Source organism: Oncorhynchus masou, chromosome 13 (genome assembly GCF_036934945.1).
Source record: "Oncorhynchus masou masou isolate Uvic2021 chromosome 13, UVic_Omas_1.1, whole genome shotgun sequence".
In the NCBI taxonomy this organism is placed as follows: domain Eukaryota; kingdom Metazoa; phylum Chordata; class Actinopteri; order Salmoniformes; family Salmonidae; genus Oncorhynchus; species Oncorhynchus masou.
The window spans coordinates 23,008,861-23,034,801 of record NC_088224.1 but is presented as its reverse complement, the minus strand read 5'-3'; the positions used below and the strand labels follow the sequence as shown (position 1 = coordinate 23,034,801).

The following is a 25,941-nucleotide window of genomic DNA, read 5'->3' as shown; positions in this document are numbered from 1 at the left end:
TGGCGGGCTGGACAATCAAGAAACTGTATGAATATTTTTCCATTATCATTTTTATACCGTTTCGATTTCGTTGTAGTTATTTTAAAGGTTTTTGAGTTCGTCCACCACCGGGAAAAAAATTCACAATTGTTTTATTTGTTTTACTCAGCCGTACTGAACCATCTCACGGTTTGACACCCCTGGATTAGGTTTTAGCATAGGGATGTCCCAAGGATCCCGGATTGCACTAGCCGTTTAGATATGACGGTGATCGCGGGTGCAAGCCTCATATGCTAAACGCATTGCAATTGGCTGCTTCGGAGTAGTCAGTGCTTTGCATAGCAATTCATTGATATAGCTTACCGCTGGTAGGGAGTGTTTGGCTGCCACACGAAGTGAGAGGGTTTGGAAAGTAGACGAAGGTTTGATGTAGGGTCTCAAAAGAGGAATACCGTGGTTGTGTTATTATTTTAAAAGAGGTATAGACCAAATATAAAATACTAGACAGCCAAAATGCTTTGCCATGTTACCCGTCCGGATTCGGTGGTTATGGAAGTGGAAGTTGATTCGAAGGCGAATGGTGAAGACTGTCTGAATAAGGTAGATACTCATTTTAATTCTTCCTTTTGTTATTTTTCTGTTTTCGGGTTGTTTATATGTTATTTTTTAGGTTATATATACATTTGTCGAAACACAGTGAAGATTGTCCTGCAAGTGCACATTTTTTTTGTGGATTAAATCGCAACACTTTGTCTGCATGAACGTGTTTTTTTGTTGCCGAGATGAGAAATCCACATTTTGATGTTCAAAGTTCCTGTTTATTGTTAGATTTTCTGTCGCCATAATGATCAGTTCTCTCTCAACAGCATTGTCTGTCACTGGATATGTATTCTACATTGCCACACACAGCGATACAAATCTGCTTCCTCAATCGTGCAACAATGTTGCTTTGTTTGGAAACAAGTTGGCTACATTTTCCGTAACAAAGAAAGAGCCCACAATTTTGACTTATGGTACAATTCAACTCATGATGATTGAGTTGGTGATTTTCGTAATGAGTAAGAAGGTGCCATCTGAGGGAGTTGCTTCCTGGTAGTCTAGTCGCGAGGAAAGTATATGGCTTTGTCAAGCAAAGGTTACTTCAGTTCATGTTAGTCCCTGTGCATGCTTAGCAATGTTGTGTAGCTTCAATGGGTGTTCTCACGAAAATAGCCTACTGTTGACTTAACCTTCAATATCCAATAGTGGTCTACCACATTGCAATAATATGTTTTTAGATTTCATAAATACCAAAGTCGTTACATCAATTATCATGTGCAATTAACGTTATGGTGCCAATGAAGTAGGCCTAGTCATCAATCCGTAAACATGTGCATTTGTCAGAGGGCCTAATCGTTGTCTTCTAATGAGTTCTAAATCAATTCTAAGCTCCTATCTCATATACACAGCGCGTTGACATGTCCTTTGAATCGGTATAGTTGTCTCACCCTCCGTCCCCCCTGGATTTCGGCTACACTTGACGTTACATAACTCCGTTCCTTTCCTGCTGCTGGTGAGAGGCGCGTGGGATGCGCTCGTGATGAAGTTTATTACCGCGGGAAAAATATCCACATTTATTTCCCACTTAACTGCTCCCACCGGCTTTACTGCCTTGATATTGATGTATGGCAAATGCAAAAATTATAATAAAGAAACATGCTAAACTGTCTCATATTTTCTTGAAGATGCTCCGTAAGCTTCTCGGCCTCTACACAAACTGTCTCATATTTTCTTGAAGATGCTCCGTAAGCTTCTCGGCCTCTACACAAACTGTCTCATATTTTCTTGAAGATGCTCGGTAAGCTTCTCGGCCTCTAACACAAACTGCGGTTTGGTAACTTTGGTTTTACTTTGTTTTTTACGTTTTTTCTTCTTCTCCATAACTGACTTCTTCCTCTTTTATTCCAAAGGTGTGTAGGAAGTTGGGAATCATAGAGGTGGACTACTTTGGCCTGCAGTTCTCGGGCAGTAAGGGAGAGAACCTGTGGCTCAACTTGAGGAACAGAATCTGTCAGCAGATGGACAATCTGACTCCCTGCCGACTCAGGCTTAGAGTCAAGTTCTTTGTGGAACCACATCTCATACTCCAGGAACAAACTAGGTATGGATGTTGTATATCGCACACAGGCAAAATTCAACACCACATCATGAGCATGCATGCATATTTAACCATCTCATTACAATAGTCATTCTCTTCCATCCCTGCATCATCTTGTTAAAATGAGAAAAGGAGAGAAAGAACCTAGGGCAGTTACTTACTAAATATACATATTACAGCATAATCCCTAACTCAACCATTCCGATTCCAGTCATGTACTATAGGAGGAGGGGGATCAGGGGGAAAGAGAAACAACCAGATCTGTCATAGCCTGTGAAGTTAGTTGTGACTTCCTGATTTGGCTGTACAGTGAAACGGCCTACAGTAACCCCGCAGCACACAGGGTTACTTCAGGTCACTGTGGCGCAGAGCCGGGCAGGAGGCGGTAAGGAAATATGATCTCTGTAGAGGTTCCAGACTCCTTTACCGCTGCCCCAGGGTCCCTCTGCCTGGCCCTGCCTGCTGAGAGCTACACCCCCCCCCCCTCCCCCGTGTGCTCACTTCGGTGTCTTTTGTCTTTCGTATACTGTTTCTCGTTCTGGAGAAGTGTCCTTAATTAACACTTTTGTTGATGTTGTGCTTTTGCCTTGGTTTCTTTTGTCTTGGATTTTTACAAAGTCTCGAAGGACATCTCAAAGTTGTAACTTTGTTTAGATGTTAAAAGTGCTTTTTACTACAAACTCTGAAAACATTTTCGAGTTGAAAGAACAAAAAAACTTGTTTTCATAGTTTTTTCAGACACCAATGTAAAAGGCTTTATTTAGTGTAGTTTTCTCATATAATATGCTCACTTAGCTCTGTTCCGTCAGCCTCATTTTAAAAATCATTCTTCCTCTCTTACACAAAGACTGTAATATAAATTAACCAGAGAAGATATTGCCCAGTCTTCTAAACTTGTTGAAACGTATCTCTAGCGAAAGGCCTGACACACCGACTTCTGGCTGATGGATAACAGGACCTTTGGAGTCTAGTTTAGTTTTCTCCTCCCAGCCCTTTAGAGGTCCTCTAGTTAGAAGTCTCCATACAGAGTAACACATCCTAACACGCTTGATCCTGACTGAATCTTAGGCTGATTGCAAATGGGACCCTATTCCCAATAGGGGCTTTGTTCATAAGTAGTGCACTAAATAGGGAATAGGGTGTCATTTGGGGGGGAACATGCTGCTTTTTTGACTGTAACACCAGTGTTACACTAGTGTATACACCCTTATGTTATACTAGGGAAATTGTTTCCATAACTAGGGCTGACAGTGAGGACTTGTGAAGAGTAGAATTATCAACCTCGGTGTAATCAAAAGATGCTTTGTGGGTTAAAGTCCGGTGAGCCATTGTTGCCAGTTGCCCGGCTTTGTCCCCAGGTGAGAGCAGGTCTGTTGGAGCCATGGCCCAGTGAGTTACGGGTGCCGAACCGCGCAGGTGGAAACTGAAAAGTCTGAGCCTTTTGGGTAGAACAATGGTTTAAGTCCTGTATGTAAAAAACTGTGATGCGTCCGCACTCAAACATATGTTGTAAATCCTGTATGGAAATGCACCAGCAGAGAATCAACTCAGAGCTTCTCTTTTGCTCTGCAAAAGGGTGCTCTGCTCTCATTGCTAACCCCACCACCCTCCAGTAAAGTTTTGCATGCAGCATTCACGTTAATATCATCAGATATCTTTCCACAGCTGTAGGACAGATACGGTATCATTAAAAGTAGATTCTAACCCCAGGCAGTCTGCCAGGGAAGGCATCTGATAACATGCTGTTAGAGGAGAGGGAGTTGTGTGTGGGGCTGAGCCTCTGAGCTTCTTAGCTCCTCTCACTCTCTCTCCAGGCAAGGTCGGCCAGTAACTGTTCATTAAACTGAGATCTATCCCTCTTGCCCCCCTCCCAGCTGTCTCTGTCTGGACTATAAGTACACACTACCACTCCCTCCCCCTGGCTTGGAGGGCAAGTCCTTTTTCCTTTCATTGTCTGTCTTTGAGGATTTTTATTTGATTTATTTTAATTTTACCTTTTATTTAACTAGGCAAGTCAGTGCAGAACAAATTCTTATTTTCTATGACAGCCTAGGAACAGTGGGTTAACTGCCTGTTCAGGCGCAGGATGACTGATTTTTACCTTGTCAGCTCGGGTATTCGATCTTGCAACCTTTCGGTTACAAGTCCAACCCTCTAACCACTAGGCTACCTGCCACCCAATGGACTTTGTGTGTCTTTAAGACTGGGCAGCGTGCATGTGCAGTTAAGGGGGGAGTTGGCCAGGGGGCGTAAGGGGAGTTAACCAGGGGGTAAGGGAAGTTGACCGGGGGTAAGGGGAGTTGACCAGGGGAGCTAAGGGGTGAGGAAGCTAAAAAGCAGTCTTTCTGAGGACAGTTTTAGGATGCACGCACACGTCGCAGCGAATGTCGAAGTGTGTTTTTAGGGACCATCCGCCGGTAAGCGCATGGCTGCTGACGACTACATGTAGAATCGTTTTTCAAATGACGTCTGGTTCTCTGTTCAGAGGCGCTAAGTCCTCTCGGCCAGAAAACACTACTGGTGTGTCTGCTATTGGAAGACGTCAGGACCCATGGCAGTTCATCCACTGCTGACCTCTGGCAGATTAGGAGGGTCTTTAACAGATGGCGAGGAGAGAGGGTGTGTGTAGAACCGGGGACAAGGGGAAAGGGGAGATAAAGATGTGTGTGTGTGTGGGGGAGGGGGGTGTATAGAGGGAGGGGATGGTAATGTGTGAGTCTTAGTTAAAAGTAGTAAAGGTTTTGCGCACACACAGTTGTGGTGGGTAGAGCTCGGCTCAACAATTTTATTTTTGGCCCGCACGCTGTTACTACCAGATGTAGAATCATTTAAAGTGGTTGAGGATGGGGCCCCATCTCTCGCTCTCTCTCTCTTTCTCTGGATGGTGTTCAAGACAATGAGGACCAGATATTCAGATAGGAAAGAAGGGGCCATTTTGACTTCCTCTGCATCTTTCTCTAGAGAACAGGCCTGTGTGAACCAGTGTGGTGATCTCAACTCATGGAAACTCTCCACACTCATGATGTATATTTCTGTTAGCATGCTGTGTGCTCTCTACTATCTCTGTTCTAGTGGTGGTATTTGTGACTCAGTGGTTACTGGAAGGTCATGTCTCTCTGTGGTGAAAACAGGTCTTTGTTCCCTCTGTGTGTATGTGTGGCAGGGAGCGAGATGAGCAACAGTGGTACGGGAGGCCGGCAGGGTTCCCTTAAAGCCTTCTGCTTGCTTTGGTTCAGCTGGCGTCTAGCCTACATTGTGGTGCGCATCAACAGCCATAAAAACTCTTAACGTCACAATGTCGTCATGTGCCTTAACCCTTTTGTGCTTTCACATTTCCCCTCGTTGGGCTACTGCTGCTTCCCTCCGTCCGTCTCTCGGACCACAAACGGACAGGCTTGCAGGCAGAAATAGATGCACTCGTAAACACACATATTCGTAAAAACAGATCCAAAACGCATAAGTTGGTACTCATAGTGAGGGCAGAACATCTTAGTAAGTAGATGTGGAATGCGTGACTGTGTCTCAAATCAAATTTAGTCACATGTGCCTTATACCATAGGTGTAGACCTTACAGTGAAATGCTTACTTACAAGCCCTTAACCAACAATGCAGTTTTAAGAAAATACCACCCAAAAAGTAAGAGAAATGAATAGCAAATTATTAAAGAGCAGCAGTAAAATAACAATAGCGGGGCTATATACAGGGGGTACCAATACAGAGTCAATGTGCGGGGGCACCAGTGTTGAGGTAATATGTACATGTAGGCAGAGTTATTAAAGTGATTATGCATAGATAATAACAGAGTAGCAGCAGAGTTCCAGAAGGATGGGCAATGCAAATAGTCTGGAGAGCCAGTTGATTAGCTGTTCAGGAGTCTTATGGCTTGGGGGTAGAAGCTATTTAGGAGCCTCTTGGACCAAGACATGGCACTCCGGTACCGCTTACTGTGCGGTAGCAGAGAGAACAGTCTCTGACTAGTGTCCCTCTATCTCTTATCTGCATGTGTTTTAGTCTCTGTTTGAATCCATTGGCTTGGTCTGATAGCTTCAAGTGTTGCACTGTCAGTTGGTGCATGAGAGAGAGACCACCAAATAGTTTACTAGTGAGGGACACCTCTTAGAAACTAAAATAAACCAATGGAACGTGCTCAAACTAATATCCACCAATAAAACAGAGTGTTCTTGGCAAGTAACAGTGCTGGGTGGTGACCTGACCCAGGGGCCAGGGGATTTTCCAGCATTATAGGGCACACACACTCCTAAAACGTAATGTCCTGGTACAGGAAAACCTGTGGGTAGTAACAGGTGTGTGTACGAAATGTCCTTGGTGGGTGCAGACAGACAAGCTTGGCCCTCCGAGTGCCAGTACACACACACGCCTATTTCTCTCGCCCTCTTTCAGCCCGGGTTACATAACATATGGTGGATTCGGCACACATACAATTAAAATAAAAAAATCTGCTTACATAAGCTTGGCCATTTACAGAAGCTTCACTAAATCCTGCTGCTATCCCATTATCCTTGAATAGTTGAAAAAAACATTTTTTACCAGAGACGTCCGCTCTATGCCAGACATGGGGATTATTAAGTGTGAAGTTGAGTGTTGGAGACATCAGCTAGTGTGCGTTTACTGTTTTACAGTTGACTATTTAGGCATCCCATGTTTCTGTGTTCTAATAGACGAGGAGTACAACCCTAAGGTGCAGCTAGCCACTCCCAGGAAATGGTGATCCATTGCAGGGTTTAACGTGTGTGTGTGTGTGTGTGTGTGTGTGTGTGTGTGTGTGTGTGTGTGTGTGTGGAGGGGTCTAAAGAGATTCAGTAACACACGCACTTTCCCACATTTAAAGCTTTCTATAAATATACACACACACGGCTCTCGTCTGTAGTACTGGCTCAATCTGGTCCGATTTCTGCAGTTCCTCTTGTCCTTCCAACATCAAACAACCCCCCCCCCATCCTGATACTGTAGCTTTGAGATCCCAGAATTTCTCAGCTCCGCTCTGCCCCGGTAGCTTCTAAAACACCCTGCCTGGTCTTTGACCATGGCTTGAGGCAGCCTTGTGAGTGTACACTGCACTGACCAGATATGGGCAGTTTAATATCTACTTCTGCATTTGGTGGGTATTTCCAGAGAAGTAGTAGACTTCCTATTTGTTTTAGAAGCTGTTTGCTCAAACCATGTCCCCTTTTTATTAAACTTTCTGACATTTCTATTGGTTCAGAGATTGAGTTGGCCCCATAGAAATATAATTATTAGAATGTCCGTTCTGTTCTAATAGTTCTAATTCTATGGTTGAAACTTGTCCCCCTCAATGAATGGTGTACTATCTGCATCATTACCCCTCACTAGCCTGGAGGTAGTGTGTGTTCCATGCTCGTCTAAATGAACATGTTTTCCCCTTGTTGTGCAGTGTTTTAGCATTCTGATCAGGTCAACAGTTGGTCAGGGGGTTAGCTATCCAGAGGGCACAACCATTAACAGACCTCATCTGCCATGAATAAGAAAAGGAATGTTTTTAGTGCCTTTCCCATAGAAATAGAATCTCTTGAAGGGACTCGGAGCCCCTAACCCTCGCAATTTGACTGGTCAATTCAGCTAATGCTGGGTTCAGAATGGAAGGAAATTATTAAAGGGGCAGTGCAGTTAATGTGATATTCTTTTTTCTGTTATGAAATTGTGAAAATGACGATAATGCATATATGGAGTTCTATTTAAAAAATGTGTTTTGTTTTTGAATGGCAGCAGCATGCATTCTTATGGTTGTGTTACAAGTTGAGGGGATGCATTGCCTCTCAGAACGCCGTTAATTGAGTCAAGGTCTTGTTGAATTGATTTGTTACTGTATCTGTCTGCTGTCTACGTTAATCTAATGTGAATTTTGTTATCATAGAGAGGAGATGGAAGTGTACTTGAATTTTTATTTGGGTGCAAATGCAGGTCGTCAGATGTTTTTCTGCTTTGCAACCCAACTCCAACAGTTTTGATGTCCTCCCCCTAAACCTGAGGAGAGCAGTTTTTTTAATTATCCAGATCCGCCAACTCCAGATGTCTTTGCCAAAAGTTTCTGTCTTTACATGTTTGCTGAAGCAGAACGTTCTAGATATTTTCACCACCAGGCAAATGTTTTTACCTGACGTTAAGACCATTCGTGTTGTCACAGCATTGCAGCCAGTAGGATTAGTTGGGGAGGCAAGATGGTTGTCCCTGTCCCCCACCCAGACTTGTTTAACTTTCCTTTTAATTTCTCTGAACTCAAGTAGCCTTCCCTCATATCTGGTTTGAACCCATAATATTAGTCCCTGGCCAGGAAGGATGGCTGTGTCAGGCTCTGGGCTTGTGTGACTCCTGCCCAAAGCGCCCTGGCTCAGCCTGGGTTATGTTTAATTACCCTTCTACAATCCGTTAATCTGGAACACTCTCTCCCCTTAACCAGAGGTCGATTTAGCTTACAAACAACTTCTTTGTTCACCTCAAAATGGCAGTTGTTGGATTCATGAGTTCACTCGGCACAGAACTAAATGTTTCTCTTGTTTATTTGGTGTTTTGTTTCCCCACTTTTTAAACATTTTTTTTATTGCTCTCGTTCCGTTGGTTAAACTATTTGATTAACATCCTTGTTGTGATGTTTCCATTGAGAGACTGTAAAACTGGTCCCTGGGCTGGGGTTACTAGAGTTCGTTGACTGGGAGTTACCTCTAGCACACAGCTCTGGGCTGTGTTATTTGTTACTTCTACAAACCACATTGTTTAGAGCCTGGCCCTGTGAGCTCTGACACTTCTCATTGGCTGACACGGCGCAGTAACTAGGCAGAGGTTTATCATTTTATTTCACAGGGACATTTTGTTCTTCTGGAGACAGAGCTCTGTGACTAATGTCTTCTCTCTTACTACTGAGAGAAGTCAAGTTGAAACAATTATTTTATAGGCCAGGATGGTAAGAAGAACAAAGAAAGTTTCACCAAATTGCCCTATAATCTGTGATCGGCTTCTTTTGAGAATGTTTACTCTGAAATAAGTTCATTAAAAACAGTTAGCCATGTGAACAAGCAACTGCTTACAGTGGCACTCTAGTCCCCTGTTCGCCTCAATTAACACTTGATTTACTGAAAAAAAAGGCACATCTCAGTGGGTGGTCCAGGTATGTCATGACATAGGTATCATGCCTTTCCTATTTTGTTCTCCATTGTTCCTTGAGCAAGGGGGTGGGTGGGGGCTGATGACAACCCAAATTCCCATCCGAATGCCATACTCTGAGTTTGCACTTGGGATATTGCTTATCAACAGTTAAGTTTTTTTTAAATCGCCGGAGGAAAAAGTAAAGACAGGATGTCAGGAAAAGAGATTTTAACACAAACAAATCTGGCAAAGAGATGAGTGTGTGAAATGCACTACATTTGGGGAAATCCTTTAAGTTAACTTTGACGATCTAAAACTCCACAGGGCTGCTCTCTCTAAAACAGTAGAAATGTCACTAATAAACCCAGAACTAAGCAAGTAATCCCTCTTCTCCTCCATCTGTCACAGAAAGGGAGCAATGACCCATATTCCTCCCAGCTACGGCCGTGCCAGGCTACGGTGCACTTTAATTGAATTATTCCAGCTATGTAATGAAGTGTTTAACATTCCAGCAGGAGAACAGATGACTTTGTTGGCGCACCCACTGTCATCTATTGCCCGGTGTGTGTGTGTGTGTGTGTGAACAGTAAATCTACCATGCGGTCCCTTGGTCTGAGAGCAGCCGTTCCGTGCCCCTGTTTTCTTTCCCTTCATCAAGATGACTGTAGTGAATGTCTTAAGAGGCTTTATTCTTCCCAATTGTATTTAAACTGGGCTGGTGGGGGGGTCAAGTATTTTCTTCTCCCATATTAGATTCCCTATAGGCTTAATGGGAGGCCCCCCGCTGTTTTGTCTGTTTGTGGCCTTCTCCCTTGACAGACAGTGGGCAGCAGTGCGGAGATGTGTCTGGGTAGGGACCAGTATGTTGTGTGGGCAGGGAAGTGACTGGTATGGTGTTGGCAGTCTGGGCACCTCTGGACTGTAATGCTTCTCTGTCCTGATGCAGCCTGGCATTTCTGCCCTCCAGCCGCTGTAGGAGTTAAAGTTAGAGCCGTGAGCCTGTCTGCACCGGTCACTGTCCTGCACAGTGGATTGTCAGACCAGTTTACAACCCCTCCACATCACCACAGTCCACATCAAAGCACTGGGGGAGACATTCACCCTGCTGCCCTGGATGTCTACCTCCATAATGGGGTGCTGCTTCCAGAGCCTCCCTCCTAGTCTCTGCTCTTTGTCTCCCAGTGGGGTGTGCTATAGGGCCTGACAGGGGCAGACTCCCCTGATAGAGGAGCTCCCACATAGCCAGGAGCCCGTCTGGGCAGTCTGGAATCAGCAGACCCACAGAGAGTTGTCAAGCAGGGATGGATGATAAATCATGTGTGCTTCAACGACCTGGAAGAGCCAAGAAAAAGCATGTGAGGAGTTTACTCCCATATTTCTTACGCCTGTATTCTCCTCCTAAAGGAAGTGGACAAGTGCACACTAAGGGCAGAAGGGTAGAGAATTGGGATGCAATGTTACACTCTGTACAGACTTTGCACAGGCTAGACTGTTGAGGGGTCAAGCAGGGATAGATGAGAAATCCATGTGTGCATCAACAACCAGGAAGAGCCAGGAAGAAATAAAGAGTAGGAAGGAAATCATTACAGTACTCTGTGCACACTAGACTTGACTGGTTCCTGTACAGTATATTACCCCATGTAGGCTATGACCTTGTAAACACCCACCTAGTATTGTACTTCTTACTACGAGGAATGTTCCAGATACTCTATACACCCAAACATGGTAACCTAGCCCAGGTTCTAAGCATAGATTAAACCACTCTAGAGTGCCGCATTAGATGGGGAGGTGGGGGGTGATAAAGCAGGGGTCCTTTTCAATTTCCACTGCGTGGTGAGGAAGAACAGCCAGGCCAGGAGGGCCTGTGGCCTATAGTAACCCCCAGGTAGTCACAGCCCTTTGTTTCCAACTGGCCAGGTAGCAGCCTGGTCACTGTGCTGCTGCTGGACCTAACACAATACAGGAAATGGACAGCTGTGTGTACTGTTCCAGCTAGGGCAGGAGCTGCTGGGAAAGGGGGCCAGGGCTGGGACTTTCTGGAATAGATCTACTTGGGCGGTTTGTTGAACACCATCTCAAATGGTTGTTTATTATGCCCCTAGAGCTACTATTGTTTAGATCTCCTTTATTGTATGGTAATATTCCTCTCAATTCTTGTCCTGAAGTGATTCTTCTTCTTTTGTGTATCTGCTCCCTGCTAAAGCCAAGGGGTTCAGAGGAGGCAGGAAGACTGAGTGCCAACCAAGCTGTGTTCCCATGCCCACTCTCCTGCCCATAAGGCACTGGGGGCAGGATGAGACCAGTCAACAGTACATCTCTTTTAAAGGAACACTGTCACACATTCTTACTCGGTGCTATTTTCCATTGCTTTGTGTTATGGATGTTGCGTAGTTCTGTGTTATTAATTTGTACAGATTGCCTCTGGTGGTGGTATGCCTGGTTATGTTTTACAGTACTGTAAAACTTCAATTAGCTGTCTGTCACGTTTAATAGCTGGGCAACGGCACACATTTCAGCAAAAAAACACCTGTTTCAAATATACGCCGGGTCTAAATGAATTGTTTACGAGGTTTGGTTTCGATTTGTTATATTACGTAATTTAGTAATGAGTTGAAAAACCGATGGCAATCAGTTTTTATTGGGGGCAAAACTTTCACTGAGGCGCACCCCCCCCCCCCCATTCTGAAATTGTATTTTGTCACGCCCCTCCCCTCATAGTTTTATAATTGGAATGTGATACAAAACAAGGCAATGGTGTGCTTTAGGACCATGCGGCTAACTCTGAGCAGTAAGGTAGGCTGTTTATGCCCCCCCCCCCACCACCACTTCTAAAACCAAAGTTGTGCCCCTGTTTGTTGTCACCAGTAAGAAACTGCTAGCCATTGGCTGATAACTGCTAGTTAACTGGCAAGCACGAAAGGTCAACAACTTCGGGAAACAGACCACCAGAAATGGGGAAATTGCTATTCTGTCAAGCGAAAGTTGGTATGCCTCCATTTCGAAGAAGAAAAAAAAAAGATACAAATAAATGTTAGTGTGTAAATGATAACGCATTGGTGCAGGAAATTAAGAAATTGATTGAAATGCTGGAAGTGAATGCTGGGATTAAATTAACTACGCAAGTGAGCAAAAACTGTGTGCATCAAGGAAATGGACACCTGGCTCAAATAGAAGCCTGTCTCTAAGTGCCTGTTCAGTGATTTAAGCAAATAAAGGCCCGGGCTATTTTTAAATTTCAGTTTTATGGTATGTGTGAGAAAAACAAGAAGGGGGTCTGGTTTGGTTCACCCCTGTTGAATTCATCCCATCTGAGGGGGTAGAGGGAGGGAGGGAGGGTTACCTGACCGGCTTGTGCTAGTTTTCAGTTTACAGACTAGGCCACTCTAGTTCACCCTCCTTTTGATGGGAGAGAATGAGTCCTCTGTCACTGCCTCTGTCATATTACTAGTTACTGTTTAACCCAGGGTTTCCAAAACTCAGGGAAAGCCTGGTTTTTACCAACCATAAATACAGTCCAGGAGAAAAGGCTTTTACTGTTGAAAGTGTTATCATGTCACATAGGTCAGATGGACCTTGACCTTGAACTTCCAATAATTTGCGACATCTCTGAAACTAATAAACAAGAAACAAAGCTTTTGGTGAAAACAATGAAAGCCTCCTTGACTCTGGTTGTTTTGTATTTGGCTCACCGCAGCCTAGTGTTCTGCACACAGATCTACAAAGTCTTCCTTGTTTTATCACATTTTCCCCCATGCCCCCCCCTCCCCCTCCACGCTTTGAATTTGCCATAATAACAAGCGTTTACCGACAACCAGGAAGGTCCCTTATCTTGCCAAAAGAACAAGATTACAGCATTGAGTTGCCATTACATTGACTTAGCCCCGTCTTTGTGGGCTTGTGTTTGTGTTTAACGGGAAAACATGAGCCAGGCAGAAGGGATTGAGGGATGCCTAGGCTAAATGGTGCTATCGTACCCAGACCCCACAGTGTTACATCACAACAGCAGTAGCAACCTGGCTGCTTATCGCGCCGCAGCACACCACTGGGGTTAGTGAATAGGCAGGCAATGCAGAAGGTGTACAGGGCTAGCTGCTGCTCCTCTGAACAATATGATAATGGCTATAGAGCTCTGTGTGTGTACACTGCACTCTGCCACCATGATGAGAGCTATGGAGCAATTAGAACACATGGACTGTGTCACTGGGTTAAAAGTCAAACCACGTCACACACTGACTGGGAACCACTTTCACTAATTAGCTACTGTGTGTGTGTCTGTAACCCAACCTCTAACCACCTGCTCCATTCTGTGTCCCTCTCTGATCTACCAACCATCACCTGTTTGGTATCAGGCCCTGTGTACCCCCTCTCCTCCCCAATCCATGTCTAACAACTCCTGCCCCTCTCTCTTCCCTCCACCAGGCATGTGTTCTTCATGCATGTCAAGGAGGACCTCCACAGCGGCCACCTGAGGATGTGTTCAGAGCAGGCTGAGGTGCTGAGTGCCCTGCTGGCCCAGGCCGAGTTCAGAGACTACAACCAGAACACTGCCAAATACTGCTACTCTGAGCTGTGTGGGAGCGAACCCTGCCCGGCAACAGTCGACAGGTAAGGGCAGGGGACACCTGGGGATATGTTAGACAATGAGTGTAGACTGGACACACCGATGCTCGCGCACACACACACACACACACACACACACACACACACACACACACACACACACACACACACACACCCCTGTGGTGTTTAAAAAAGGATTTGAGCTTGAGCCGTAATGCTAATTGGTTGGAGTTTGCAGGACATGAATACACTGTTGGAATTTTGAAAGCAAAGCTGCCCTTGACAAGGTTGCCGGCTGGCTGGGTTGGGTAGGTTACTTTCTAAATGTAATCCATTAGTTACTAGTTACTTGTCCAAAATTTTAGTCAGTAATGTAACTTTTGGATGACCCAAACTCAGTAATGTAATCTGATTACATTCAGTTACTTTTAGATTACTTTCCTCTTAAGCGGTATTAGAAGAAGACAAAAATGTATGTTACCAATTGCAAGATAAATCAATGTAAAAGTTTAAATAGCTGGCCATAAATGGATGTTACATTTTACTTAATGGGTTGGTTATGAAGGCCTCTTCTAACCCATCTCTTTCTACTACATAAAGTAATATGATTAAATTATATCTTTAGATTAAAAACCAAAGTATATCAGAATTCCAGTCATTCCAATAAATGTTATGATCTTTAATCTTCAAGAATAGGACTTATAGAAGTATAGATTAGCCAATTTTTTTAACCTGAGCATAACCCCAAAACTAAGGATTTAGCCAGCCCTACTGTGGTGTTTAGGATTTTGTTGTAATGGAGGACTGATGCTGCGCTCATGGAATGGCATGCTTTGAGCACTACTGAAAAGTGCTATTTACATGTGAAAAGCGAATGCCATATGCTGCATTTGCTATAGGCCTGTTTACCATTTTTGTTGTTGAAACTTTATCTTGATAATATGCAGCTGTTTTAAAGGGCAAATTCACAGATGAAACAATAACAAAATGGTTGCCCGCCTCTTTTGGTAAAATGCGGAGGAATGGACCAGGAGAAATTGAACCACTGTCAGATTAATAAACAGAGCTATGGAATCAAGGACTGACCATCCATGACATCAACATTATAGTTTTAACCATGTTATGAGGCTATACAGTGTTTATTTACATTTACAATGTATACAAACATTGGAGAAAAATAAGCTTGTTTTGGGTTCTCATGGAGTGTGACAGTTGAATTAAGCTCATGAGGCATTTATAAGTTATATTCTTCAACAATTGATGGATGTATGCATGTAATCATGTATGGATGTATGCATGTAATCATGTATGCATGTAATCATGTATGGATGTATGCATGTAATCATGTATGGATGTATGCATGTAATCATGTATGGATGTATGCATGTAATCATGTATGGATGCATGCATGTAATCATGTATGGATGCATGCATGTAATCATGTAATCATGTATGGATGCATGCATGCACAGTTGAAGTCGGAAGTTTACATACACTTACGTTGGAGTCATAAAAACTTGTTTTTCAACCACTCCACAAATTTCTTGTTAAAAAACTATGGTTTTGGCAAGTCGGTTAGGACATCTACTTTGTGCATGACACAAGTCATTTTTCCAACAATTGTTTACAATTGATTATTTCACTTATAATTCACTGTATCACAATTCCAGTGGGTCAGAAGTTTACATACACTAAGTTGACTGTGCCTTTAAACAGCTTGGACAAATCCAGAAAATGATGTCATGGCTTTAGAAGCTTCTGATTAGCTAATTTACATAATTTGAGTCAATTGGAGGTGTACCTGTGGATGTATTTCAAGGACTACCCTCAAACTCAGTGCCTCTTTGCTTGACATCATTGGAAAATCAAAAGAAATCAGCCAAGATTGTACTTTTTGGAGAAATGTCCTCTGGTCTGATGAAACAAAAATAGAACTGTTTGGCCATAATGACCATTGTTAAGTTCAGAGGATAAAGGGGGAGGCTTGCAAGCCAAAGAACACCATCCCAACCATGAAGCACGGGGGTGGCAGCATCATGTTGTGGGGGTGCTTTTCTGCAGGATGGACTGGTGCACTTCACAAAATAGATGGCATCATGAGGTAGAAAAATGATGTGGATATATTGAAGCAACATCTCAAGCCATCAGTCAGGAAGTTAAAGCTTGGTCACATGGATCTTCCAAATGGACAATGACCCCAAGCATACTTCCAAAGTTGTCAAAATGGCTTAAGGACAACAAAGTCAAAGTATTGGAGTGGCCATCACAAAGCCCTGGCCTCAATCCTATAGCAAATGTGTGGGCAGAACTGAAAAAGCATGTGCGAACAAGGAAGCCTACAAAACTGACTCGGCTACAACAGCTCTCTGGAGAAATGGGCCAAAATTCACCCAATTTATTGTGGGAAGCTTGTTGAAGGCTACCCTAAGTGTTTGACCAAAGTTAAACCATTTAAAGGCAATGCTACCAAATACTAATTGAGTGTATGTATACTGGTCACTGGGAATGTGATGAAAGAAATAACAGCTGAAATAAATAATTCTCTCTACTATTATTCTGACATTTCACATTCTTAAAATAAAGTGTTGATCCTAGCTGACCTAAAACAGGGAATTTTAACTAGGATTAAATGTTAGGAATTGTGGAAAACTGAGTTTAAATGTAGTTGGCTAAGGTGTATGTAAACTTCCGACTTCAACTGTAGCCTCAAAGCCCATTCCTGATCTTTTCCCGCGACCCATCAAACACAGTTGGTGTGTCGTCATAGTGGTCTCTGACGCATGTTTTTAAGGAACAAACTTAAACGTGCCTCTTTTAATGCTTTTTTTAATGCAATGAATGTCATTGAGTAAACACAAGTGTCAAAGATTTTTTTCCGCAAACATCCTTTCTGAATTTAAAAGTAATCCTCAAAGTAAATCATCTAGTTTTTCAAAAGTATCTGTAATCTGACTTCAATACTTTAGCTGGTAACGGATTAAAGTTACCAATATTTTTGGAATCCCTTACATGAAATCCATTACTCCCCAATCCTGCCGGCTGGTTTAGTGAACAGATATGGTAGACCGTAATGTTATGGTAGGTTTATGATATGGAAGTATCAAAATCCAGCTGAACCAAGTGCCAGATGTGGTGTTAATGATTCATCCAACATCAGTCAGACATCTAGTCAGGTGCTTCAGAGAAATTCCCAAAGTTTAAAATGAATCCCAACACAGATTTATACCTTTAATCATTTATGACCATAATTTACATGAAATTAACTTCTGTTACATTGGCCAGACTTGTACCTATTCCCAAGAATCTATGGTTGGTAAAATAATATAATTTACTACACCCTAACCCCTGATTTTCTCCAAGCCATAACCTTGCCTTCTACTTTTTGGATATGAACCAGTCAGTCGTGTGCAGTTGACATAAACATTTGTGCCATGAGAACCGGGTATGAGTTACTCTGGCAATGCAGACAGCAGCACAGTTTGGAAATCAAACACTCAGACATAATTTACAAACAAAGCAGTCTGTTTAGGGAGCCTGCCAGATCAGAGGCAGTGGGGATGTTCTCTTGATAAATGTGTGAACTGGACCATTTTCCTGTCAAAATGTAACATGTACTTTTGGGTGTCAGGGAAAATGTATGGAGTAAAATGTACATTCATTTCTTTAGAAAAAAAGTAAAGTATAAATAGTAAAGTACAGAAAGAAATTACATAAGTACTTTACACAACTGGATAACACCACAACTGAGGGGTTGAGTTAAAAGTGTAAGTAAAATTTTGTTTGGACCCTGTGTGCGATTGGCCAATAAAGTGATCTTTAATTTGTATCTGAAACAACACGCGCTCACAAGGTTCCCTCTACAGAAAGAAAGCACCCCCTCCCGTCCCCTCCCATGTTGTCTCCATGCACCCACTTGTTTTCCACCAGCAGAGGTAGGTTTGCAATTGGAACAACAAAGTTTGACCCACATGATATCACCCAGTGTGACATGAGCAACAGACCGAGGAAACTTGGGTTGTGTCTGAAATGGCTCCATATAGGTAGCTAGTGTCAAATGGCACACTATTTCCCCATAGGCTCTGGTCAACAGTAGTGCACTAGATGGGGGGGAAAAGGGTGCCAATTTGGACGCAAACTGGACAACACATGGTCACAATGTTCCCTCTACGGAGACACACCCCTCCCGTGTTCCTACCATGCAGCCACTTGTTTTTCTTAGTCATGAACCAAACCTGTTCAGGCATTGAACTGAACACCTAAGGGACAATTAGAGCTACAGTAGCAGGTTTGAGTTTTAGCCGGTTAAATGTCTTACATATTCTGGAAACACTAAATCAAAACTTGAAAAAGGAATAATATTTCATCTGACTTGACCCATTCCTTTAAACAGCCATAAAAAACAGGATTATAACTAGGTGTTAAACATCAACTTATCCTTTCTGTGAAACTAAACCTAAAAGCACAGTCAATGCTCACATCGGTTTCGTTTTCTACCACCAACCCATAAAGCCCACAATAGACAGTCTCTCTCTCGCAGAACCATGCCAGGGTGTAGCACAGCAGCTCGTTGACTGGTTAAATCAACAGTTTGAGAAGCAGCAGTTTGGGTGCAGGCCAATCTAAACTAGGGACTGTTTGTGCAAGGTCAGAGGATGGATCTATCACTGTGTTTACACACTCTAGGGGACACACACTAGGATCCCACCTGAGATCATAATTGGAGGGTAAATGCAGATGTCAATGTACTGGGTTAATCAGGATTAAATGGACACGATGCTCTCTTGTTAGTGTGCTTTCAAAATTATAATAGGCAATTTGGTAATTTTTTTCAGCTCTGTTTTAGTAATTGGCAAAAGCATATTTCTATTGCACTATGGGTAATTTTATGGAAGTTCTTGCTCCGCCTAATCAAGCTTATGTCTTGGGATGATAACACAGTACAGATAATGGTTGTGCCGTGTCATAATTTTAGCATAGCTGTAAATGCTAAGATTGGAAACAGCTTTCCAATGCCTGAGGAAAAAATGTCATGCATATCATTCTACCATATTGAAGCAATTACTGCAGGAAAATATAGTCACTGTTGTGGCAGGTTCCGAACAGCAAAGCTGTCTGTAAAGGAAAAGTATTGACATTTTCCATTGACAGGACAGACATCAGTGCATCAGTAGCTGTATGAGTAATGTTCATATGAACTGAGGAAGTAAAGGCTTAGTCCATGAGTAATGTTAACTCAATAATGGCTCACTTCATACTCTAATTCACACTGCACATATAGTGAGGAGAGAACTACTAGCAGCGCAAGCAGAGGCTCACATTACATTATAGTAACTGATTCCCTTTGATCAGATTAGGGGTATGATGGGTTTATATTAGAGAATCTGCTCTCTGGGTGACAGACTCACTGCTCAGGCAGCACCCAGCAGTCTGTCACGTTGTTCAGCTGTGTGAAGATGGGATTTCTGTATTGTTTTCTCACAGCCCTCACAGGAAATAAATACAGAATATGAACTATTTGAAGCAATGAGGCTCTGGATGTGAACCAGTAGTGACACTGCTGTCTTGCTCTATCCATCACTTCACAGTATCATCTCTAAGCACAAGGCGTTGGAGGGTCAGAGCCTGGGGTCGGTGGAGTACCAGGCCCTGCAGCTGGTGTCCAGTTTGGAGCACTACGGGGTGGAGTGGCACTGGGCCAGGGATGCAGAGGCACAGAGGCTGGCCATAGGGGTGGGTCCGGAGGGCATCACTGTCTGTAAAGAGGACTTCAGCCTGGTCAACAGGTAAATGAAGGCTCTTCGGGCTACTTAACCAACTGCTCCATCTCTTGTGCAGTCAGCTCAAACATAATATAGATTAAAGTCATATCAGAGCACTTTGTATGTGGGGCGCACAATATACAATTTACTGTACATAGTTCAGATTATCTCCTACAAATACTGTGCTTCACTGAAATGTCCATATATATGAAGTGTAATGTCCACCTGATTTATCCCACAATCTTTACCTTTGAGGAAATCTCTTATTGTTCTGAGATTGTCATCATGGAACTGAAAACCTGTAATATTACAGTGTTGCAAAATGCTGTACAACATTGTGTAATGTTACAGGATTTAGTTTAAAGAATAGTTTCCACCTTCAACTTTTCTTTATCCATTCTAGGATCAGCTATCCCATAATCCAAATAGCCACCCAGTCAGGGAAGAGTGTTTACCTGACGGTGATCAAGGATACCAGCGATAGTGTGGTTCTACTATTCAAGCTAATCAGCAACCGGGCTGCCAGCGGACTGTACCGGGCCATCACAGAGACACATGCCTTCTACAGGTGAGGGGACAGGAGAGGATCCACTTATGCGGAGCCAAAACAGTCATGCAGTCCAATTATACAGTGCACTCCACATATAGTCATCATAATTGTGCAGTTAGATTTGATCACCAAGTGATCCAAGGCATTATTGATCAAATGTTCCATGATGAAACCTTTTAGGGACTGGCTTCTCCGCTAACTATTTAGTAGGGTTGAAAGGAGTGCTTCTGAGTATAGTATAGAGCTACAAACACTGACAACCATCCATGGGCTGCACTGTCATGCTAATGAATTGACAAAATGTTTATTTACACTACCAACTGGTTCATTCTCTCTAAATGGTATTTCTGTCACTTATTCAGCCGACTTTACGGCCCTCAGAATACACGAATGCTCCTAAAGCACTGTAGAGTTCTACTGCCTAGGGGGGCAGCTAACCAGTCAAGGGGGGCAGCTAACCAGTCAAGGGGGGCAGCTAACCAGTCAAGCATTTTACTTCCCCATCTAGAAGTCCTGATAGGTCAGGTTCTCTCAATCACCTCCACTCAACATTTTGCTCTGTTTAACATGGAGTGCTGCTCGCTGTCCAATGTTCAATTGACTGATGAAGAAAAGTTGGATTGACTTCTTGGCTAATAACGTCTCGCTTTCTCCTCCAGGTGTGACACAGTGACCAACGCAGTGATGATGCAGTACAGCCGTGACTTCAAGGGCCACCTGGCGTCTCTCTTCCTCAACGAGAACATAAACCTGGGCAAGAAGTACGTCTTCGATATCCGACGCACCTCCAAGGAGGTCTACGACTACGCACGCCGGGCGCTCTACAACGCCGGCATCGTGGACCTGGTGGCACGTGCGGCGGGGACGGGCGGCGAGAGGACGCCTTCGGGGCACAGTCCCCTTCGTGGCCAGGGGGAGGGGATGGGGGAGGATTGTGGCAGCTGCCAGCAGAGCAGGGCACTGCTGGAGAGACTAGAGAAGCTCAGGGAGGCTCTGCTGTGTATGCTGTGCTGTGAGGAGGAGATAGACGCAGCCTTCTGCCCCTGTGGACACATGGTATGCTGCCAGACATGCGCCAACCAACTACCGGTGAGAAAACTGAGACGAAAGTCAATGCTTGTAAATGATTGAATGTTGTGCATGTTGGTTTTGGTCAAATTTAGAAACAACTAAGAGTCAATGAACACTAACCTATGCACAATTTTTTTGATGGTTTTTGGTCAAGTTGACATTTGGATGCCACCACTACCATCTACCCTCATGAATACGAAAGCTGGGTTTAATGTCTTCCTTTTCTGGTAGTCCTTGGCACAACACAACAAGCACACTCTAGGGTTCTAGCTGTGTAATACCATGAGAGCACAGATTCAAGGAGAATACTTGACTTTTCACTCCCTCTGAGCAGTAACCTCTCTTTCTCTCATATCCATTTTATGACTTTTAAAAACCGATCCAGTATTTTGCTCACGTATGGGTTCAGCTCACCTGATTGGCCCTCCCACTAAACTCCTAAATTTAGCTTGAACTGCCGTCGCAGATGGTGAGTTAGCGGCTGTGGATTAAAGCTGCCGGCAGCAGGCCAGCAAATGTCTATTCCACTAAATCCACAGGGAAATGTGTTGTTTTATGTGGCTGGACCCAAACACAGCGAGAGGAGAGAACTGCCACGCAGGGAGAACATTCCGGGGAGAAAAATCATTCCAACATGGCTGCCCCCTTAGCCTTTTCTGAACAGTGTATCGTGGATAATTCCATCTAGTGGTCCCGGGTTGGTTAACAGGCTTTTACACGGCTATAATACAATTGACTGGTTAAATTCAATTGGAGTGTTATTCCACTACTCTTCACTGTCACTGACAGACTGGTTAGTATAATTAGTCTGTTCTGAATGTCTTCAATATGATTCTGAGACTCTAGCTGCCTAGTCCATTCTGCAGCCCAGGGCTTGTGGTGGGTATTTATGCTTTTATGGAATGAGTTTGACTCCCACGTGAACAACCAAAACACTGTATATGCCAGTGGAGGCTGCTGAGGGGAGGACGGCTCATAATATTGGTGTAAATTGAATGGTATCAAATACATAGTTTCATGTGGTTGATTCCATTCACTCCATTCCAGCCATCACTATAAGCTGTCCTCCCCTCAACAGCTTCCACTGGTAAATAGGGTGGTGTGTGAACCCTTTGAAGCGGTGTGTGAACCCTTTGAAGCGGTGTGTGAACCCTTTGAAGCGGTGTGTGGATCTGCATGTGCAGTACTTGTAGCACACAGTGGTCCAAAGACCGTAGTAACAGTGCCATTGCTTTAACAAACTACTGACAGCCATGTCTTCATGTTCTTTGATATATTTGACCTGTTCCATTTCTGTAACTTAACAAGTGACAGCTAGTCTTATGTTGACATTCAATTATCTCTCCCCAGTTGTGTCCGGTGTGTCGATCTGAGGTGGAACACGTGCAGCATGTCTACCTGCCCACCTGCACCAGTCTCCTAAACCTCAGCAACACCTCCCACGACGACGACAGCAGCCCCGTCCACAGAGCTATAGGTGGACTAGCATATACCTGCCACACCAAGGACCACTCCAACACCAACAACCACCACGACTCTAACAAGATCTACCAGACTGAGACATAAACCACTCCCCCACTTCCAGACTGCGTCCCAAATAGCACCATGGCACCCTACATAGTGCTGTCCACAGTAATGCACTAATTAGGGAATATGATGCCATTCCAGACACAGTCCAGTCCCAACATCACGGTTTCTTTCTTTATCACCTTACCATTCTGACAGTGGTATTTTTCCACTGTCAATATTTATTTTTTTAAACCGATGATGGATTTGGGATTTTGAATTTTCACCACATTTTAATTTTATTATATTATATTATATTTTCTTAATTGAACTGCAGCTGTTGATTTGATCAGCAGTAGCGGTGTGATCGGATTTATTTCATTTGAATTGTGCTTTTTTTTTGTTTTTTTGCTCCATATCTGTGTATAGAATGTGAATTATCTATTGGGCTCATAACCTGCAACGCTTGTACAATATGAGGGAATTCTGTGTTCTAGGAGAATAGTAGGCAACGTACATAATTGTTCAGTTGTTCAATAAGTATATTTGCATTTTTTAAAGTTTCTTTGTTTTAAGCTTTTAGAATCTAATTTTATGGTTCTAATGGAGTGAAATGCATTTTTTTTGTTCTGTTTCCATGCCAATGAGAAGTTATTTGGGGGTAGGAATCTGGCCCTGGTACAACACTGCATTCTGATTTTAGAGAAGTACTGTCCCAAAAGGCACCCTATTTTCTATGTACAGTAGTGCACCACTTTTGACAAGTAGTGCACTTTGCAGGGAAGGGGTGCAATTTGGAATGCAACCAAGGGGAAGTCTTGACGATAAAGCCCGGTATTAATGTGTATATGAGTGCCAGGGTTCTTGAACCAATCCAGAACTCTGACAGTGAAGGATAAATGGTTGAATCTCCTAGTCCATTCCCAATGGGTCGTATAAAGTAACTCCACTTGTACGGAACTCTATGAGCTCCAGACATTCAGCATTCTATTCCATAACAGAACCTTCACAGATGGAGGCCCCAAAATAAGATGCTCCCTGTATTCTTTTACTCAATAAGTGATCTGTGATTATTTATTAGTAAGGCTGTTTTTTTAACCTGATCCCAGATCGGCTTGTGTTGTATAACTAACCCAGATTTTAGGAGTTAGCTATACAGCACAAGCAGTTCTGGGACCAGGCTACTGTTTTTCAGCCTCTACTGTGTAGCGGTGTGTGTGTGTGTGTGCGCGTCCTCAACTTCTGTTCTATGTGGTCAACTAGGGAGTTCCTTATAATTTTATTATTAAAGAATACTAGTCGATCTGTCAGTGCAATACGAGCCGCTTTTTGAGGTTGTTCTTTTTTTGGGTGGAAGAATGAATACACTGTCACTTTACCAAGGAAACTTCACCAGTGTTTTATCCATAGGGTTTTGCCTTAATGTAGCAACACTGGCTTGCGTCTCAAGTGGCACCCTATTCCCTATGCAGTGCAGTACTTTTGACCAGAGCCCATAGCACTCTGGTTGAAATTAGTGCACTGTTTAGGAATAGGGTGCCATTTGAGACAGCGACATTGTGTTTTGATATGCATTCTTTCTTTGCACAGACTTTCTTTGTTTTAAAGATGAGTAATATGTTGTCTTTATTGCTGACACCATTTGGCACATAGTCACTGCAGGGGATTGATTTTTTGATCACTTTGTTCAAGTAGGATTTGTTTCTGTTTTCTGAAGCAAAAACTATGCTCTGCAAATGTAGAAAGAACTGTCTTTTATATTGTATTTCTTTGAACTAGAAAAGTATTAATAAAGTGTTTGTTTTTTAAATGAGCATTTGAGTTTTTTAAATTGTATTTTTTGGGGGGGGGTGTGTTCATTGATTTGATTGGCTTTGACTGTTCAAGTTACACCCTTTCACCTCACTCACTTTTTTTATTCTCAATGGGGACAGTCACAACTGAAAGGTCAGATAAAGATATGGGGTTAGATGACTGAGGCTCTCGTTACTAAAGGTTGATGGAGGCTCATAGGGTTAAGTTCATGCCTGGCCTGGTATGCCACCTTATTTAATTAATGCTTTTGTTGCCTGTCATTTTAAGTAGTAAATCCATTATGGTTTCTGTGTACTGATCTTGTATCAGAATGCATGTGTTCAAATTGCACTAACGGTACAGTGCAATTAGTATTGATTTATTTTAGGATAAGATTGCTTCACTGTGATAATAGTTTGAAGATCGAGGGGAGGTGACACCATAGACCATTGCAGAGTATTGATCCCTATCTGTGTACATGCCACACACAGTCAGACAAAATCAATGCTGTTAGATTCCAAGGGCACTGGTGACTGCTGGAACAGAGGGAGGGTTCAGGAAGACTAAGGTGATTGCTGCTCATCGACAGAGAACCCCTAAGCTTTTCTTTACCAAAAGCCTTAAACTTGCTGCCTTGCTGTCACACAAATGGTGCCTTTATTTCGCCACCTGAATGTCTAGTGACAATCTGCAATATTTACAGCTGTTCAATAGTCCTTTTCAATTAATGATTTATAAATGCCCATTTTGATTCTTGAAGAATATGACTTCAAACCAAGTGGTGGGGCTGAAAACATTTGGCTACCAAACGAATTGCAGATTACAGCTTTAACCCTGATCTTCCTCAGTACAAGCAACAGTGTTTGTCTACAGTGGCTTACGAAAGTATTCACCCCCATTGGCATTTTTCCTATTTTGTTACCTTACAACCTGGAATTAAAATAGTTTTTTTAGGGGTTTGTGTCATATGATTTACCCAACAAACCTACCACTTTGAAGATGCAAAATATTTTTAATTGTGAAACAAACAAGAAATAAGACTAAAACAGAACTTGAGCGTGCATAACTATTCACCCCCCCCCCCCCCCCCCCCCCCCAAAGTCAATACTTTGTAGAGCCACCTTTTGCAATTACAGCTGCAAGTCTCTTGGGGTATGTCTCTATAAGTTTGGCACATCTAGCCACTGGATCTTTGCCCATTCAAGGCAAAACTGCTCCAGCTCCTTCAAGTTGGATGGGTTCCGTTGGTGTACAGCAAAGTTTAAGTCATACCACAGATTCTCAATTGGCTTGAGGTCTGGGCTTTGACTAGGCCATTCCAATACATTTAAATGTTTCTCCTTAAACCACTACATTTTTTTCTTTAGCAGTATGCTTAGGGACATTGTCCTGCTGGAAGATGAACCTCTGTCACAGTCTCAAATCTCTGGAAGACTGAAATAGGTTTTCCTTAAGAATTTCCCTGT

The 25,941-nt window shown here is 43.1% G+C and overlaps 1 protein-coding gene across 1 annotated transcript; it reads left to right on the top strand.

Annotated features, from left to right (window-relative positions):
* The first annotated feature begins 260 nt into the window (after nucleotides 1-260).
* Nucleotides 261-24,491, top strand: LOC135551915 (E3 ubiquitin-protein ligase MYLIP-A-like). The gene is made up of 7 exons (XM_064983196.1): nucleotides 261-579; nucleotides 1,929-2,119; nucleotides 13,655-13,840; nucleotides 19,381-19,578; nucleotides 19,958-20,122; nucleotides 20,764-21,193; nucleotides 22,526-24,491. Exons 1-7 carry the CDS (start codon nucleotides 493-495, stop codon nucleotides 22,739-22,741), a joined length of 1,473 nt encoding a protein of 490 aa, XP_064839268.1. The 5' UTR covers nucleotides 261-492; the 3' UTR covers nucleotides 22,742-24,491.
* The last annotated feature ends 1,450 nt before the right edge of the window (nucleotides 24,492-25,941 follow it).